This window comes from Gastrolobium bilobum, unplaced genomic scaffold, assembly GCF_033153095.1.
Source record: "Gastrolobium bilobum isolate Gb01-03AN ecotype WA unplaced genomic scaffold, APGP_CSIRO_Gbil_v1 utg4030, whole genome shotgun sequence".
Lineage (NCBI taxonomy): Eukaryota > Viridiplantae > Streptophyta > Magnoliopsida > Fabales > Fabaceae > Gastrolobium > Gastrolobium bilobum.
Window position 1 is genome coordinate 398,383 of NW_026898387.1, and position 17,654 is coordinate 416,036.

At 37.3% G+C, this 17,654-nt stretch overlaps 1 protein-coding gene across 1 annotated transcript; it reads left to right on the forward strand.

Moving 5' to 3' along the window:
* The first annotated feature begins 360 nt into the window (after nucleotides 1-360).
* LOC133315636 (amino acid permease 8-like) lies at nucleotides 361-10,009 on the forward strand. Its single transcript, XM_061517303.1, has 7 exons — nucleotides 361-584; nucleotides 1,884-2,117; nucleotides 7,120-7,213; nucleotides 7,598-7,815; nucleotides 8,945-9,084; nucleotides 9,218-9,439; nucleotides 9,548-10,009. The coding sequence occupies exons 1-7, from the start codon at nucleotides 521-523 to the stop codon at nucleotides 9,968-9,970; spliced, it is 1,395 nt and encodes a 464-aa protein (XP_061373287.1). The 5' UTR covers nucleotides 361-520; the 3' UTR covers nucleotides 9,971-10,009.
* The last annotated feature ends 7,645 nt before the right edge of the window (nucleotides 10,010-17,654 follow it).

Sequence of the window (17,654 nt, forward strand, 5' to 3'; positions counted from 1 at the left end):
AATAATATAATTGTACTAAAGTGATAGTAAAAATATTTGGTAGAAAGAATATCTTATCTTATAATATATATGCAAGACCGAAACATTAAAACACAAAAAATAAATAAAATAAGAGAAATTTTAAAAAAAAAAAAATTTAAAATTGTTTCAAGTAAGAAAAAAATACAAATTAATATTTTATTTAAAATTTAAATTAAAAAACTTTCTTCTCGTATAATTTTTATTACTTATATAATTTTCTTAATTAAAATGACATACCTGTATTTTAAAAACACAATCATTAAACCCATAAAATAATAAGTTTCTTCTATATTAAGCCGTGTTGGATATGATCAGTTCCACTTAATATACTGGCGAATTCAGAAGTGCATCGTTTTTTCCCCCATAAAAATTCAAGATCTGCAACTCTAGCAAAGTGAAAAAAAGAAAAGAAAAGAAAACAACCGCGAATTTTGCTATATATTAAATTGGTGTGAAGATACCTTCAGTGAGTTGATAGTTGACAGAGAAGGGGATCTAAATGGATAACACCAAGTCTCTTACGGAAGCGGAACCCGACGATGATGGCCGAATCAAAAGAACTGGTTCGTTTTCTCGCTCTCTCTCTCTCTCTCGCGCAATTTCTTTTCATTTTTTATTCTCGTCTCAGATTCTTGTCTTCAAGAGTTTTATGACCAACTTTTCAATGTTTTAAATATCTCTATTTTTTATTGTGATTAAAACCTTAAAAGTGACGAAAAAGGCGTACAATAATTATGCTACGACGGCAGTGATCTTTCTCCGTTTCATTCAGCAACCTAGCTTCTCCATCAATATTCAATATGAATTCTTATTGGCTCTGGAATATCGAAGATTGGAATTGCCAAAACAATAATTTTATTGAGAAAAAAAAAAAAAAGTGAAGATATTAGTTTTTTTCTTCTTTTCTTTATTAATAACTCACGAATCACCCTTGGCAAAGATGATAAGAGTCTGTCTGAGCCCAGGTCTCGAATTTGAGCCTTGGTAATAAAGTTTTTTTTTTGGGAGCTGTCGTTTTAATAAGGTTTGATAATTGCTCGAATCTGTCCTTTTAATAAGGTTTGACAAGTGCAACCGGATGTAACTCTTGTGTCATGAATATTGGCAACCTTATCCATATTTTAGTTGAAAAATACCGAAGGAAATTATTCCGATATTTATAAATATTTTATTTGCGATAATTATCAAGCATTTATTGATTGTGTTTATTTAATAATTTTGAGAATTTAGGAAATAAATGGTTTGCGACTCGTAAGGAAAGTACAAACAGAACGGTACATGGTGAAGTCAAACGTATAACTAAAATTTTTATGATATTGATAAATAATAATAAAAATTTAGTATATATCATTGAAGCAGATATATGGGACCCTGGAGATAGCTCTGCTTTTACAGATCTTGTTCCTGTCGCTGCTGTTTAGTTCTTAGTTTTTTTTTTCTGTTTTTCTTCTTTGTTTTGGGGCTTTGGCTCCTGTATGTACCTAAATAAATAAAGAGTTGTGTGTTATTGATAATTTGCTTATTAGATCATAAGATTTTTAAATCTGATTTAATGGGTAAATTTTTTTAAATATTTGTATTGACTTTTAAACTACTTCTAACAATCAGATAAATAATAATTTTTTTTACTGATTATTTTTTATTATAAATAGTTAGAGAGATTATTAACCTTCTTTTTATCTTGAACTTGTTGAAATAAAAAAGGTTAAAGTGTATAAAAAAAAAAAGGGTTGAAGTTCCGAGTATGTTGGGTTCAATTACATGGTGTGGCCAGACAATGAACTTTCTTTGCATGAACAATCAAAAGTTAAAAACCACAATAGTTAAGTTGAGCTGAACATATATTGGTTGTTTGTTTACAGGGAATGTGTGGACGGCTACGACTCACATAATAACAGTGGTGATTGGGGCAGGGGTGCTGGCTCTGGCATGGGCAATGGCCCAGCTAGGATGGATAGCTGGTATAGGCAGTATGGTGGCCTTTGCATCCATATCCATGTTCACTTACAGTCTTGTAGCTGATTGCTACAGATATCCAGACCCAATCAATGGCAAGAGGAATTACACTTACGTCCAAGCTGTGAAGGCTTATTTAGGTAATTTACAGAATTTAATCTTTTCATCTCTTTTGTTTAAACACCATCATGTCATGTGAACAAACAATCATAATTATTCAATATCCTGAGAGTTGGTTCAAGACTTCAAGGTGATAATATAAGTCTCATGATAGATAAAAGAGAAGAGTTTCGAATCCTGAAGAGAAGGACCTTTTGGAATTAGGCTTGATTCGGAATTAGTTTTATATTCGTGTGGGCCCTTTCCCGGCCTGGGTTGTGAGAATATATGGAAAAACTCACTCGCCTCAAATGGATAATTAGAGTCATGGAATTCAAAATTCATAAATCAACTTTCAGCAATAAAAACGATCTTTTCATTTTCTCCATTTTATGACGATGATATTTTTATGAATGAGTGACTTGAAAAAGGGTATTCTAATATATTATAGAATGGTAAATAATATGTACAAAGGGTTCTCTATTTATAGAGAATATTTGACCTACTTTTAACCTAATGGGCTTGGCCCAATACAACAAAGGGCTTGGCCCAATACAACAATAAATGACTAAATAAAAACTAAATAATAACTAAATCAATATTATTTACAACACTCCCCCTCAAGCTGAGGAATAAATATTTATCATTCCCAGCTTGCTAGTAAGTTCTTGAAATCTGTCTGAAGGAAGCCCCTTTGTTAATAGATCAGCCAATTGACGCCCAGTGGGAATGTATGGAGTGGTAATCAACCCGCTATCAAGTTTCTCTTTGATGAAATGGCGGTCAACCTCAATATGTTTAGTCCGATCATGTTGAACTGGATTATGAGCTATACAAATAGCGGACTTATTATCACATAGCAGCTTCATAGGTCCCTCACATTTTATTTTGAGATCATCAAGAACAATTTTCAGCCACAGTAACTCACAAATGCCTTGAGCCATAGCTCGAAATTCAGCTTCTGCACTTGATCTGGCAACCACATCTTGTTTCTTACTTCTCCATGTCACCAAGTTACCGCAAAGAAACATGCAATAACCAGTGGTAGAACGACGGTCAGTCACGGATCCAGCATAATCAGCATCTGTGTAGACTTCTAAAGATAGATTGCCATCACGTCGGGATAACAATCCTTTACCAGGAGTACCTTTAAGATACTGAAGAATTCTCTCTACTGCCTGCATGTGTTTTTCTTTTGGATCGTGCATAAACTGACTGACAACACTAACAGCATAAGCTAGGTCTGGTCTAGTATGGGCCAGATATATCAATTTCCCAACTAGCCGTTGATATTGTCCTTTATCAACTGGAGGACTCTCTTCTTCATAGCCCATCTTGTGATTCTGCTCAATAGGAGTATTAGAGGGTTTACACCCGAGCTTTCCTGCTTCTTTGAGAAGATCAAGAACATATTTCCTCTGGCTGATAAAAATTCCTTTGCTTGAATGAGCTACTTCTATCCCTAGGAAATATCTCAGTTTCCCAAGGTCTTTGATTTCAAACTCAGAGGCAAGCCGTGTTTGCAGAATCTGTCTCTCCACAAAATCATCACCTGTGATAATAATATCATCAACATATACAAGGAGCACAGTAAGCTTCCCATTTTGGGAGTGCTTGAAGAAAAGAGTGTGATCTCCTTGGCTCTGTCTGTATCCTAAGGTCATCATAACCTTAGTAAATCTTCCAAACCAAGCACGAGGTGACTGCTTCAATCCATACAAGGCCTTTTTTAATCTACAAACTTTATTTTCCCCCTTCACAGAATCAAAACCAGGCGGGATTTCCATGTAGACTTCTTCTTCTAACTCACCATTGAGGAAAGCATTTTTCACATCAAATTGATTTATATCCCAATTGTAATGGGCAGCAAGGGACAACAAGATTCTCACCGTATTCATCTTTGCAACTGGAGCAAAGGTTTCTTCATAATCAATGCCATAGGTTTGAGTGTAACCTTTGGCCACTAATCGAGCCTCATATCTCTCAAGAGTGCCATCAGAATTATATTTCAGGGTATAAACCCATCTGCACCCTACTGCTTTCTTTCCGTTGGGTCTATCAATAACCTCCCATGTTTTATTTTTCTCCAAAGCATTCATCTCCTCTTGTATGGCTTGAGCCCAATTCCTATCTTTCAAGGCTTCATGTACTGATTTTGGGATTGCAATAGAATCTAGTGCTGAAACAAAGCTTTTGTGCTGCACAAAAAGATTAGCAGAGGAAACAAAGTGGGAGATAGGGTATTGAGTACAAGAGGGACAGGAGGAACAAGTTTTCTTGTGACAAGATTTTTTTCCTTTTCTAAGAGCAATAGGTAAGTCATCAGAAGTAGAAGCAATGGGTAAGTCATTAGAGATATCAGAAGAAATAGACAAATCATGAGAGGAAATAATATTAGAATCAGAAACAGGAGATTCAGAAGAAATAGGAGATTCAGGACTTACCAGTGGTTCAGACGATTGAGGTTGCTGGTGAGACAGTATGGGTTGTATCTCAGGTGTATTTGAAGGTTCTGACACACCAGGAGCAGACACACTAGGAAGAGAGAAGATTGATCCAGACTCAAAGAAGGAAGGGGACGAGTCTTCTGAAGAACTATTCTCCCCCTGACGATGAGGACCCAGGAAATAAGATTCAGATTCTTGAAAGGTGACATCCATAGAAACAAAAAATTTCCGACTTGGTGGATGATAACACTTGTACCCTTTTTTATAAGGGTTATAACCAAGGAAGACACACTTAAGAGCCCTAGGATCCAACTTACTCCGATGTTGTTTATGAACATGGACAAAGGCAACACATCCAAACACTCTTGGTGGAAGGCTCTGCAATATGGGAACAGAAGGAAAGAAGGAAGTCATGGAATGAATAGGACTGATATTGTTAAGGACCCGTGAAGGTAAACGGTTGATCAAAAAAGTTGCAGCTAATACTGCTTCTCCCCAATAAGAACTAGGAACAGATGTCTGAAAAAGTAGTGCTCTAGCAACTTCAAGAAGGTGACGATTTTTCCTTTCAGCAACCCCGTTTTGTTGAGGGGTATCAACACATGTGAGCTCATGAATCATACCTCTGTCTGAAATGAATTGTGACAGGCGTTGATTGACGTACTCAGTACCATTATCAGATCTGAGTCTTTTAATACCCTTACCAAACTGAGTCTCAACCATGTGATGAAACCGAATAAATATCTCTGGTACTTCAGACTTGTCTTTCATCAAGTATATCCATGTTATCCGAGTACAATCGTCAATAAAAGAAACAAACCACCTAGCACCTGAAACACTGTGCACTTTAGAAGGGCCCCAAACATCAGAATGGATAAGAGAAAAATGTTCTCTGCTTTTAATAGTGCTAGAAGGAAATGACACTCGATGGTGTTTTGCAAATTCACAAACATCACAATGAAAGGTCTCAACCGACTTATTGAGAAACAGAGAGGGGAACATAGACTTCAAAAGACTAAATGGTGGATGCCCGAGACGCTTGTGATGGAGCCAAATCATAGACTCTGCAGTAGAAGGATGACGTGTCATTAATAACTGATTTTTGCTAGCATGGTCTGGAAGGAGATGATACAACCCATCCTGTTCATTAGCAACTCCAATTGTCTTCTTCGTGGTAAGATCCTGAATAAGACAATGAGAAGGAAAAAATGTGATAGAACAATTCAAATCAGTTGTAAGTTTTTGAGTGGAGATAAGATTAGTAGAAAGCTGAGGAACATAAAGAACATTTTTAAGAAACAAGGAAGGTTGAATTTGAATGTTACCAGAACCAATAACTGATTTATGGGATCCATCAGCTACGGATATAGTATAACTACCAACAGTAGGATGATAAGAACAAAATAACTCAGTACGACAAGTCATATGATCAGTTGCACCAGAATCCAAAATCCATGAGGTTTTAAAATCAGTGCAAGAAGCAAGAAGAGATATAGAACGTGTGCTCTTACCAGATAAGATCGAAGAACTATCATGCTCAGCCATTCTTTAACAAAAAAAGTTAACAACCAGCGATAAAATCAACCAAACAGAATATCAAATGACCTCTGATCAGAAAAATAATTATAGATCCAGACAGAAGACGAGAAGAATGGTGGTGGTCCGGTCCAAAAACACGGCCGCACGCACCTCCACGCGCCGGAGAAAGGAGCTGCGCGTGGGATTCACTCGCCGGGAAAGGGGCGGCGCGTGAGAGCGCGTGGATGGGCTTCGCCGACTGAGATTTTTCTGGTGTGGTCGTCCGGTGAGCGCACACCTGTCTGTGGGTGGTCGCGGTTGAAAAGTCGCCGGAAAGTGGTCCAAACGGTGAAGACAGATCTGATTGGAGGCGATCGGAGGTGTTTCGGTCGTTTGTGGCGGAGGAACACTGCGTAGAATGATAGATCGGAGGAAAAATAAGGTCAACAATGGTCCCCTTGGTCCAAAAGGTCCCCGGAAAAATTTTCCGGTGGCGGCTAATGGCGGCAAGAGGCAAAGAAATTAGGGTTTTGTTAAAAAAGAAGATAATATGTGCGGAAGCAAAGCCCTCAGATCGAGAGCTCTGATACCAACTTGAAAAAGGGTATTCTAATATATTATAGAATTGTAAATAATATGTACAAAGGGTTCTCTATTTATAGAGAATATTTGACCTACTTTTAACCTAATGGGCTTGGCCCAATACAACAATGGGCTTGGCCCAATACAACAATAAATGACTAAATAAAAACTAAATAATAACTAAAACAATATTATTTACGTGAAATATTTTACACGACTATGGTACGCTAAAACAAAAGATAAGAGCTTCTACATTTACATTATCTACTTATTCGGGTACTCAAAAGGATTTTTTTTGTCCAAGTATTGCTAGTGATTGGCTGGGAAATAAATATTTTTTGTGGGAATTAATGCTCAATAAAATACTTGACGAATAATAAATATACCGATAAAAAAAAAAGACACAGGAAATGGTAGCAACTCTCCCAAGTTATTCATCTGCATATATATCTGGCCTATTCAATTCAATTAGTTCCATATTGCTATTTGATAATAGGTGGAACAATGTATGTGCTTTGTGGATTGGTCCAATATGGGAAGCTCGCTGGGATCACGGTGGGATACACAATAACTTCATCCGCAAGCTTGGTGTAAGTTACTACATCAATAGTTGAATTACGACTAAAGCTTTATCATAATATGAAAATTATATGATCGAGTCTAATTTTTTTCTTCTTTAAATCAATATGCAGATCTTATACTATTTGCAAATTTTTAATTAGGTTTCTATATTTTAAAAGTATGTAACTTGACTCTTATAATTTTAAAATTTACAATTAAATTCTTACAGGAAAAGCATCTGTTTTAACGGTAATGATGGTTTTAATGATAAAAATGTAATTAAAAATTTTTAGAACTCCAGAAAGCCAATTATAAACTTTTAAAATATAGAAATAATGAATAATTTCCAAATACGGATTAATTTAATCTTTTATGTTTTGTGGTTTATGATGATGATGAATGTATTGTGGCAGAGCAATAAAGAAAGCAGTTTGCTACCACAGAAGAGGACATGAAGCTTATTGCAAGTTTTCTAATAATCCCTACATGATCGGTTTTGGGATCTTGCAAATTTTCTTGTCCCAGATCCCAAACTTTCACGAGCTAACATGGCTTTCAACCGTTGCTGCTATCACCTCTTTTGGTTATGTACTCATTGCAAGTGGGCTTACTCTCTCGGTCGTGGTCTCAGGTATTTTCTGCCATTAATTCATTAAAAATGTTTCAATAATCACTACAATGGACTTCTGTCCAGTATATTAGCGGGTTGTCTCTAGTACGGGGTTAAATGAGTAATGAGATACATGCAATGAAATTTCATTATATGACCAGCTAATATAACTCGTATACGGTACAATTTTTTTTTTTTTTTGGGTTGATGCACATTTATATTGGACCTACGAGAAACCACAAAAATCCAAAACCTTATCCTCAGCTTTTTATCCTGGGTAATGATATATATGTACCATTATATAAATATCAAATTTGTGGTGTCATTTTCTTTTGGTAAATTTGTGTGAATTTAAAAATTGAATTGAATAATTGTATTAAGTTGTAGTTTGGCCTTTATGTAAGCGTTTAATATTTTAAAAATTGTGGCTAGAAAATTTTATCACTCTTACTAATCCTGTAACACCACAAGAAGTTCAAAACCGCATATAAATGTCCTAAAATGACAGCAACGCATCAATCTAGTTACTGTGCTTGTTACTTTCTCTTCCTTTAAAATCATTTTATTTAGGCTATTTTAAATGTCTAATTGGGGGTTATGATTCTAAGAATCTTGTATAGAGTTCAAATTAGAAACTAAGTTATACACTGTAAGACTTAGGTTCACTACATCTAACTTTTCTTTTCATTTTTTATTTTTTGGTTTTCTGTAAGCTAAGTAGTCCATCAAATTCATGAAAGAGTAACACACTACTGCACCACCCACATTAATTTTCCCAAAGGAAACAACGCACACACTTTCTTTAAGCACATTGAATTTGTATAAGCAATCCAATGACATGGACAAGTGTATCAATTTAAATCAAAAAGTTTAACAGGGTTAAGTATTTTTTTTAATCATATTAGAGGTGCAAGCATTTTAGTAGTGAAGAAGATATCCAACCCCCACATACTTTTCTAGGACCGAGACCCAGCTGCACATTGATTCCTTATATAAGAATGGTGAAGTAGGTTAGACTGTTTACTTCCAATTGTGTATTACACACTATTGTTGAACTATTAAACTGTAAATTAGTTCTTTTACTGGTTCAATGACCTGTCCAGTTTTCAAAAGCTTGTGTATAATTACATAGGCATTTTGGGCATGGCAGGAAAAGGAGCTGCAACCAGCATAACGGGAACCAAAGTGGGGCCAGGACTATCTCAAGAAGATAAAATTTGGAGGGTTTTCAGTTCAATGGGAAACATAGCACTTGCTTGCACTTATGCTACCGTTATTTATGATATAATGGTAAAACACACAACTATTACTTATTATGATCACTATTTTAAGAAATCAAAAGCAAATAAAGAGATGCAACTACTATAGCAAATTGGAATTATGTGTTGTTACAGTGAATCTGATTATTCCATACTTTGTATAGGACACATTAAAATCATATCCACCAGAAAATAAACAGATGAAAATGGCTAACGTGATTGGGGTCACAGCAATGACAATAGTTTTCCTGGTATGTAGTAGCCTTGGCTATGCTGCTTTTGGCGATAACACACCAGGGAACATCTTCACTGGATTTTATGAGCCCTTCTGGTTGGTCTCTCTGGGGAACGTATGCATTCTAATCCACATGATTGGAGCATATCAGGTTTGATCATTATTTTTTAAATTTAAAAGTTAATACTAACATTGTTCTTGTATATTTTGGTTGAAGTTTGATGTCTAATATATGTGAGAATTCAATATTTTGTTACAGGTATTGGGCCAACCATTCTTTCGTATAGTTGAAATGGGTGCTAACATGGCGTGGCCACAGTCAGATTTCATAAACAAGGAATATCCAATCAAGATGGGCAGTGTAACAGTCAGGTTCAACTTGTTTAGGCTAATTTGGAGGACGATATTTGTGATATTGGCCACAATTTTGGCCATGGCTTTGCCATTTTTCAATGAGATTCTTTCCCTGCTTGGAGCAATTGGGTTCTGGCCTCTAGTTGTATTCTTTCCTATACAAATGCACATTGCCCAGAAACACATAAGAAGACTTTCATTGAAGTGGTGTATGCTCCAACTTTTAAGCTGCCTGTGCTTCCTTATTTCAGTGGCTGCTGTGGTCGGTTCAATTCATGGAATTAGCAAAAATCTCCATAAATACAAAATATTCATGTATAGACAATAGCTCTTTTGAAAACCAAAATCTGAAATAAATGCAGCTAAATTGCCCTTTTATTTTTTCTTGGGAGATGACTGAGCTCGCGTAAACTAAGTGGTCAATGGCAATTATATCTACATATCATTTTTAAGTGAAGTATGTAAAGAACCTTAGGATACACTATCCTAAAAGCTAGCTCAAAGGGTGGGAGTGCCGAAGGTCTTATAAACTCCCACATTAGTTGCTCTTCAACCAATGTGGGCCTATATATCTCAACACGCCTCCTCACGCAAGAGCCATCTTGGCTTGAAGCGTGGATTATGCAACAGGCTCAATCTTTGGTTTATCTTTTTGTGCTTCCACTTTAAAGTGGGGGGCGGTGAGGATCGAACCTCAAGCTCTGATACCATGTAAAGAACCATGTAAAATGGACTATCGTTGGTGGAACCCTTTAGCAACTAGCCTTGCTTTGTATTTGAGTATAGAACCATCTAGATTGTACTTTATCCTAAAAACCCATTTGCATCCTATAGGTTTTCTACCAGAAGGAAGAGATACAAGATCCCAAGTCTTGTTCCTGATGAGAGCATCATATTCATCTTGCATAGCATGAAGCCAATTGGGATCTTCCATTGCTTGAGTTACAGTTGTGGGTTCAAGGGAAGCAGAAAATAATTTTGGTTTGAAAACCCCTGTCTATTAGCTACTGGAGGAGAGGCAGTAGATGCACTAGGTGAAGCTGCAAGGACTGGAGGAGATGTAGTTGATGCAATAGGTGAGGCACATGGGGACTTGCAATTAAGGTCAGTAACAGGTGCAGTAGTTGAAAAAGTGTGAATAGCTGGTACAGTAGCTGATATAGTATCATTGGAAATAGAATTAGTAGATAGTTCAACATGTGCGATATTCGAAGACATTAGAGGTGCAACAGTGGGAATACAAGGAACTGACATGTGAGTAGATATAGAGGAAGTAGGTACTGTGGAAGGTACAGTGGATAAAGGTGGATGATTAAATGGAAACTGTTGTTCATCAAACAACACATGACGTGAGTAAATGACTTTACCTGATGGTGTAAGGCATTTATATCCTTTGTATGAAGGATTATAGCCTAAAAAGGTACTTGGTGCAGACCTATAGTCCATTTTATGGGAATTGTATGGTCTTAGATATGGATAACACCTACAACCAAAAATTCTTAGGAAGAAGTAATCTGGTTCCTTATTAAACAGAACCTTACATGGAGATTTATTTTGAAGACTGGAGGAAGGTAGGAGATTTATTATGACAGAGGCAGAAATGAAGGCATCCTCCCAATATTTCTGTGGCAAATGAGAGGCTGCTAACATGGATAATCCCATTTCAACAATGTGGCGATGCTTTCTTTGAGGGGTGCCATTTTGTTGGTGGATATAGGGATATGTGAGTCGATGAACAACTCCATGGGTTTGAAGAAAAGGTTTGAGAGCAAGATACTTTTTGGCATTATCAGTCTGCAAGCATTTCAGTTTTGTATTGAGTTGAACTTCTGCCATTGTTTTGAAATGAGGAAATATAGAGTGCACTTATGATCTGGACTTCATAGGATATAGCCATGTATATTTGCTAAAGGCATCAACAAAGCATATATAGTATTTGGAGCCATTTGTGCTATCTATGGGAGCTGGACCCCAAATATCTGTATAAACCAATTCGAGTGGTGTGTGATAGACAGTGTTAGAGGTAGTAAAAGGGAGCTGATGCATTTTTCCCATACAACATGCACAACACAAAGGTGGTTTTGTATTATTGAATGGAATTTACAATGAGAAAGTACAGATTTTACAGTTGAAAAGGAAGAGTGGCCTAATCTGCTATGCCATAGTTCTAATACAGAACCAGAATCAGAATGACATTTATTGTGTATGGACTGATCTGCAGTTTGCACTTGATAAGCTGAGTGCTTGAAAGACTTTATTGAATTTGCTCCATCAAAGGCATAAAGACCATCTTTAAGCTTTCCTTGGAGAACAATCTCCTTGGTAGCCTGAGATTTCACAAAACAATTATTAGCATGGAATTCAAAGAAAACATGATTATCCCTGGCAAATTGTGATACACTTAGGAGGTTCTTCGAAAGACCAGGTACATGGAGCAGATTAGGTAAAGAAAAGGATAAAGAATTGGAAGAGGATTGTAAAATTGAATTACCAACATGCTGAATTTTCATACCTAATCCATTACCTATTTGAACTGTATCTGAACCTTTGTATGTAGTCTTTGACAACAAGTTTGATGCATCAGGAGTGAAGTGGTTCGAAGCTCCTGAATCAGGATACCACGTTGGATCAAAGACTGAATAGAATTCAGAGGTGCTGTCATCTTGATGAGCAGATGGACTGTTTCCAATGATTGCAACATTTGCTTGCAAGTTTGGAAGTGAAGATTCACCACGTTCTGACCTGCTGTTGAAAGGATTTGGAAATCCCTGATTGAACCTGTTGTAGCATTCCCATGTTGTATGGCCAGGTTTGCCACATAGCTGGCATTGAGGTCTTCCACTATGCTGCAGATTGTGTGTTCTCCCTCCATATCTGCCTCTAAAATTATTGAAGCGACCTTCTCTGTTGAAGTGTGAAGGATACCTCCCAGCATGTGATCCATAAGACTTTCTAACATTCATTTGCGCCAGATTGGCTTGCATCAGGCCAACATCAGTTTTTCTGTGTTTTTCCAGACGTTCTTCTTGAGCCATAAGAAGAGCCTCTATTTCACTTACAGAGTATGGATCAGAGCTAGCTTTTGGGGTGGTGTATCCCAAGGTTCTTTACATGGTATCCAAGCTTGAGTGACTATAAGGTCACAAGTTCGATCCTCACGACCCCCCACTTTCAAGTGGAATTAAAATAAAAAAGCACAAAATGGTAAACCAAAAATTGGGCCTGTGCAATTCCACGCTTCTAGCCCAAAGGGCTCTTGCGTGAGGGGGCGTGTTGAGATATATAGTCCCACATTGATTGTGTGGACAACTAATCTAACCTTTATAAGGTCTTGGACACTCCCACTCTTTGAGCTAGCTTTTGGGGTGGTGTATCTCAAGGTTCTTTACAAAGTATATCTCCTTATCTTAGGTCCAACAAGTGGTTAGCTAAAATAACTTGTTCATCGTCTTAATTATGGACTTCCCATTAATTTTACTTTTTCAAGTTCAACATGTTGGCATAGCTTGCCTCTTCAAGAATGATCATGTCATTTCTTTAGCAAGTTGTTTCCTGCTTTTATGTTCAATTTAGTTGTTGGACTTGGATTTGGTTTTGGCCATTGACTCTCTCTGGTTATATGAAATGACTAGAAATGGATTCTCTCAGTGTCATTTTCAGTTTTTCCACATTATAAGGTTATGAGAGAAAATCACAATCCGATATTATTTTGAAAGATAAATGGTCTCCTTTTCTCTTTGATCACTTTCCATTCTAATATTTTCTCTTGAAGACCCAACTACAGTCGTCATGAAAAAGTTGTTCCTTCCATGTAAGATCCAAAGAGTTAAATTTCTGGTATCAAAATCGATATCATTAGCAGCAGAAATTTTAAATAGACCGATTTAATACAAGAGATATACAATCCTATCTAATAAATACAAAGGATAAGTTATGAGTCAGCATCTAATCAAATGAGTCATCCTAATAAATATAATGAATCTTGATAAATACAAATGATAAGCTATGAATCAACAACTATTCAAATGATAAGAATGAGTCATGATGAGTCATGATCATATCTTCTCCAACACTCTCCCTCAAGTTGGAACATGTAAAAGATGCTGCAATGCCCAACTTGAGAAGAAATGTAAGAAATGCAACATGGCCTAAGGCTTTTGTAAAAATATCAACAAGTTGTGATTTGGATCGAACATGAGCGGTAATAATATTGTTGGCCATAATATGTTCTCGGACAAAGTGGCAATCCAGTTCAATGTGTTTAGTATGTCCATGGAAGACCGAATATGCTGCAATGTGCAAAGCTACCTAATTGTCACAAAATAATTCCATAGGTCCATCATGTGCCACCCCTAATGATGTAAGGAAAGCTTTGAGCCAAACCAATATTGTTGTAGCAGCTACCATAGACCTATACTAAGCTTCTGCTGAAGAACGTGCGACTATCACCTACTTTTTAATTTTCCATGAGACTAGAGAGCTGCCCAACATAACAAAGAATCCAATCAGTGATCAACGAGTTAGAGGGAAGGAGGCCCAATCCGAGTTGCAGTATGCGTGTATCTTCAAGTCACAATTGAACTGCAAAAGAAGACCTGGGCCTGGGTTCCGTTTCACATATCTAAGTACCATCATGATTGCATCAAAATGAGCTTGCTTTGGCTGTTGCATGAGTTGTGAGAGTATGTGAACAACATAACACAAATCAGGCCTAGTAATGGTGAGGTAAATAAGCTTGCTAACTAGTCATCTGTAACGCTCCGAGTTTGCAAATTCCGGTCCATCCGTCAAAGCCAATCGATGATTTTGCTTTATAGGAAATTGGGCAGGCTTGCTGCCACTGGGTCCGATTCTTCAAGGATGTCCAGGGCGTATTTACGCTAACACATGTAAATTCCATTCTTGTTATGGGCTATTTCAATGCCAAAGAAGTATTTTAAACACCCAAGATCTTTTATCTTGAAACACTTATTCAGGTATTCTTCCACCATGCTATAGGCTTCTGTGTTATTTCCTGCTAGTGCAATATCATCCACATAAATTAATAAAGCAAGAAAGATGTCACCTCGGTTTAGAGTAAAAAGAGTGTAATCTGCACGAGATTGCTAAAAACCATATGCCTGCAAAGATGTTAGCTTCGAAAACCAGTTCCTAGGTGACTGGCGCAACCCATATAAAGACTTCTTTAAACGACACACTTTATTTGCAGAACCATTGCTGAAACCCGGTGGAAACTTCATATAAACCTCCTCACTCAAATCACCATTCAAGAAAGCATTGTGAACATCTAACTGGAGCAATTCCCAAATCTTTGCAGCAGCTACTACCAAGAGCGTTCGAACACTAACCATTTTTGCAACAGGTGCAAAGGTTTCACCATAATCATCACCAGCCACTTGATAGTTCCCTGTGATCACCAACCTTGCTTTGTATCGTTCAATTGTACCATTAGAATGGTACTTTATTTTGAACATCCATTTGCTTGGAAGATCATGCTTCCTAGGAGGTAATTCAGTTATCATCCAAGTGTTGTTTTTCTCCAATGCATTGATTTCTGTTCTCATGGCTTCAATCCATTGTGAGTCTTTCATAGCCTCTCGAAAATTGTTTGGCTCATATCCTGCATCAATTGCTGCCACAAATGCTCTATGTTTTTCAAAAAAATTAGACATACTAACATAGTCAGTGGATGTGTACCTTGTACTTGAGGAGAGGTTGGTCTGGGTGATGTCATATGTAGTCATATGTGTTTCTGCCGAATTGCACTCATAGTCTTGTAAATAGATTGGAGCTTTTCATGTTCGTTGCTCTCTGACTTATGTTCTACTTCCATCAGCAGGATTGTTTGCAGGAATGTTACTAGGAATCACTGCTTGTGAAGGAATACCCCCTTATCTGCTGCAGGTGTATTTGTTTGCGCACCTGCTAGTGATTGTGCCTCAAATGTTGGTACATCGTCCTAATATCTTCCACTCATTTAACTGTTGTTGGCAAAGAAGAACCTACTTCCTCTCTTAGTACAACAGGAGAATCTGCTTCTGCAGTTTCAAACGAGAACACCTCTTCATGAAACTTCACATCTCTGGACACAAAGAATTCACATGTGTCCAAGAGCCTCCAACCTTTCTGCTCTACTAGATACCCCACGAAGATACATCTTCGTGATCGTGATGCAAACTTGTCACTTGGTTTAGGTCTTTGATTCGCAAAACATAAGCATCCAAATATTTTCAAATGGTCATAATTTGCCACAGTACCATATAACATCTCATAAGGCATTTTTCCATCAAGGACTTTTGGTGGAGTCCTATTGATTAGGTGAGCTGCTGTCAATACACTTTCTTCCCAAAAATCATTTGGCATACACGCCTGAAATAGCAAAGCCTGTGAGACATTAAGTATATGTCTATGTTTTCGTTCCACACACCCGTTTTGTACGGGTGTATGAACACATGATGTCTGGTATAATATTCCTATATCAGTATACAATTTCATGAAATTATTAGACTTGAATTCTGTCTCATTATCAAACCTGAATAATTTTACTACTTTGCCAAATTGGTTACTGACCATTGCAAGAAATTTTTTTATTCTATCATATGTTTCCCGCTTTTCTGCCATCATGTACACCTATACGGCCTTATTGTAATCATCTATAATTGTTAGAAAATAATATGCTCCAGATGAAGAAGGAGATCGATAAGGACCCCATGTGTCACAATGAACAAGGACAAAACATGATTTACTACGATGAGCACTCAAAGGAAACCTAGCTCTAGTCTGCTTAGCATGATAGCATACATCACATGCTTTATTGGATATAACTTTATTTTGAGAATTCAAAAACACAGGAATCATAAAAACTATTTAATGAGATGGGTGTCCTAGCCTTTTGTGCCACGTATCAACTGATTCTAACGCTCGAACTGTTGAATCCGAAGCCTACATGGGCTGAAACACATAGACTCCCTTATTGAGTTCACCCAAACCAATCTCCCACTTCAGTACTTGGTCCTACAGGATACATCTGTCATATGCTGGGATGCACCACTATCAATAAACCATTGTGAATGTATAACCTTACCATAAAGTTTCTCGTCAGTTTGTGGTTGATCTACCAGTGCAATAAGTTTTTGGAGAAGTTCAAGAGTCAAAGCCGAGTATACTCCTGCTTGTTGTGGAGTCTCGATTATCTGTGGTGCATGAGCTTGTGAATGATCATATCTTCCTCTTGACCTTCCTCTACCTCGTCCTCTTCCAAAGCTTTGGTTAGGTGGATAGCTATGGATTGCCCAACACTTTGAAGGATCGTGGTTGGTCTATCCACAATGATGACAAGGCATTCGTTTAACTTGTTTGGCGGGCATCATACATTGCATTGGGGTCTCTGTTCCCACCTTGAGTTAGTTCGAGCTGCATATCCCATCACAATGCCTCGCTCATCTTTATTATGAGCAATGGTACGATGAGTCTGCTCCTGTGTCATAATAGCATATACCTTGTTGACATATGGGAGCGATGAATTATTTAAAATCTATGAGCGCAAATTCCCAAAGGTGGCTTCATCCAACCCCATAAGGAACTGATAGACATGATCGTGCTCTTTTTCTTCATCAACCCCTTTGTGTAAGCGCAATTATCACCAAACGCGCAAGACTTGCTTCCCTTAAGTTCGTCCCATACTTCTCTCAACTTCGTGTAATATTCTCCAACACTGCTTCCTTGTTGCCTTATGCTGGCTAAGCTCGCCTTGAGTTGATATTGACGTGGAAAATTCTCCAGTGCATACCTCTCCTTCAAATCATTCCAGAGGTCCTTCACCTCATCGAAACATTTGATGAAAGGTTGTAACTTTGGATCAATGGTGTTGTGTATCCAACCATTGATCATAGAGTTGCACATCTCTCAAGCGTGTTATTCCTCTCCTTCTCCGGTTTCTTCACGGATCAGGTCACGAATCTTAATTTGATTTTCGCTTTGAGTACGTTTTTTCATGAGTTTTGCCTAGTTCT